At 36.8% G+C, this 2,318-nt stretch overlaps 1 protein-coding gene across 1 annotated transcript; it reads right to left on the reverse strand.

The window, feature by feature from the left end:
- Positions 1-704: 704 nt before the first annotated feature.
- LOC106843943 (olfactory receptor 5P76-like) lies at positions 705-1,652 on the reverse strand. Its single transcript, XM_014861196.3, has one exon. The coding sequence runs from the start codon at positions 1,650-1,652 to the stop codon at positions 705-707; it is 948 nt and encodes a 315-aa protein (XP_014716682.3).
- Between the last annotated feature and the right edge of the window lie 666 nt (positions 1,653-2,318).

Raw genomic sequence — 2,318 nt, forward strand, 5'->3', positions numbered from 1 at the left:
GGGCCTGACCATGAAAAAGTCACTCCAAGAGTTTGTCCCATCCAGTCCCTGAGGAGGTCAGGAATCTTGTTCATTCCCACGGAGAAGTCACCTATTTTAACCTGACAGAATTCACAGGTCAGAAGGGACATCCATTCTGTTCTTCTCTGAGGACCCCCTATATGGTGACTGGAGCCAGAGGTCAGGTACATAGGTCAGAATTTTATGAGTCCACAAAGCCCATCATTAGCAGATAACCTTCCTGCAAACAAAATGTCTCCACCAATTTTCTATCTGGTTCTACTTTATCATTTCCTCTCTGAATGTTCTCAGGCATAATTATAATTATCACACTCATTACAAGATAAATTGTTGTTGAAAAAATATTTGTCTTAAAAATTTGGAGGTAAAATAACCTTAACTTATGGCAGAGAAGAGCTATTGGAGAAAATGTGAATATTATTTTTCAAATATTTCAACAGATTAGATATTATTTTGTGAGCCAATATGTGTCTCTATAAATTTAATTTAATTTTATTAATGATAACTCACTATAGGCCTCTGATTTACAATTCAGTATCAGAAAATGTACCCCCCACCATTACTAAAAAGCTGCACACTGGCTAATGACATATGGACTGATATATTTTGACCTCAGACACTCTTTGCCCTTTTAATATTATATTTACAGCATATTACTATATCAAATAATATAAAACAACAGGTTAATTAGAACATATTTTTCTAGCAAGTTCCCTCTTCAGAGCCCCCTTAATCTCATTGTTCCTGAGGCTGTAGATGAGGGGGTTCAACATGGGGATCACCACCATGTAGAACACAGACACTACCTTGTTCTGATCAGTTGTGTAGCTGGACTTGGGCAGCACATAAATGAACGTTATGGTCCCATAGAACAGAGTGACTGCTGTGAGGTGTGAGGCACAGGTGGAGAAGGCCCTGTGGCGCCCCTCAGTGGAGCGCATCTTCAGGATGGTGATGAGGATGTAGATGTAGGAGACGGATATGACTAATGCTGTGACCACAACGATAGAGCCAGCAGTAAATGAGAGAAAAACAATGGGAATACTGATATCAGAACAGGAGAGTTCAAATAAAGGAGCAAAATCACAGAAAAAATGATTGACTTGATTTGGTCCACAGAAAAGTAAAGAAAAGAAGCAAATAGTAAAGGAGGAAGCATTGAGAAAACCACCTACATAAGCCACTATAAGCAACTGGACACAAACTTGTGTGGACATTTTGGTGGAATAAAGCAGTGGGTTGCAAACGGCCACAAAACGATCATATGCCATGGCAGCCAGAAGGAAGGACTCAACTGTGCCAAAGAAAGTGGCTGAACCAAGCTGGATGCCACATCCAAAATAGGAGATGGTATTTCTCTCCACCAGGAAGTTTATAAGCATGTAGGGTGTGACAGAAGATGAATAGCCCATGTCAACAAAAGCCAAGTGGCTCAGAAAAAAATACATAGGGTGATGGAGCTGAGAAGAGATTCTGATAAGAATGATTGTGTTGAGATTGCCAGATATGGTCACCAGGTAGATACACAGGATGATAATGAAGAGGATGACTTGAAGGATCGGGTCATCAGTTAAGCCCAATAAAATGAATCCTGTCACTGCAGTGTGGTTTCTATCCCCGAGGGCATCCATAACACAATGTAATTGCTACCAAAATGAACCTGTGATGAAATATTACATTAAAAAAGTTGTAAATTAGATGGTTTCAATTTTGTTAATACAGATATGGGAAGTCATTATAAATAAAGATATTGAATCATCAGTACATATTTACGTGCAATGATAAGGCTCTGTATTTTTAGAATTATTTTTAACAGAAACCCCAGAAAATTTCCTTCAAATAATGTCACTTTTTATTTTTATTGTGTTTCCACATGTACACAAAGTGGCTTCAAGTTGAAAGAATAAATAATATAAGACAGATTAATATTACAAAAAACGACTAGTGAGTATATCAAATATACATATATACACAACTTTATATATATATATATAAGGTTTTCTAATACAGATTTTAGTAATAGCTAACATTTATTGCATGCTTACTGAATGAGAAGCATGGGGTTAAGAATTTTATTTGTACATATATATGCATATAGTTTATTTCATTGCCCATACAATGATATTAATCACTCTCATTATTATTTCATCTAAGAGTAAACTGAGTCTGAAAGAAGTTATGTAACTTACACCAGGTTACATAGCAAGTGGTGGAGCCAAAATATGGAGCCCAGGAAGTGTGACTGCCCATTCCTCTAGAAACTAGACAGTAAATTAAATTAAATAAACTTACCACAG

The sequence above is a fragment of the Equus asinus genome, chromosome 20 (assembly GCF_041296235.1).
Source record: "Equus asinus isolate D_3611 breed Donkey chromosome 20, EquAss-T2T_v2, whole genome shotgun sequence".
Taxonomy (NCBI): Eukaryota; Metazoa; Chordata; class Mammalia; order Perissodactyla; family Equidae; genus Equus; species Equus asinus.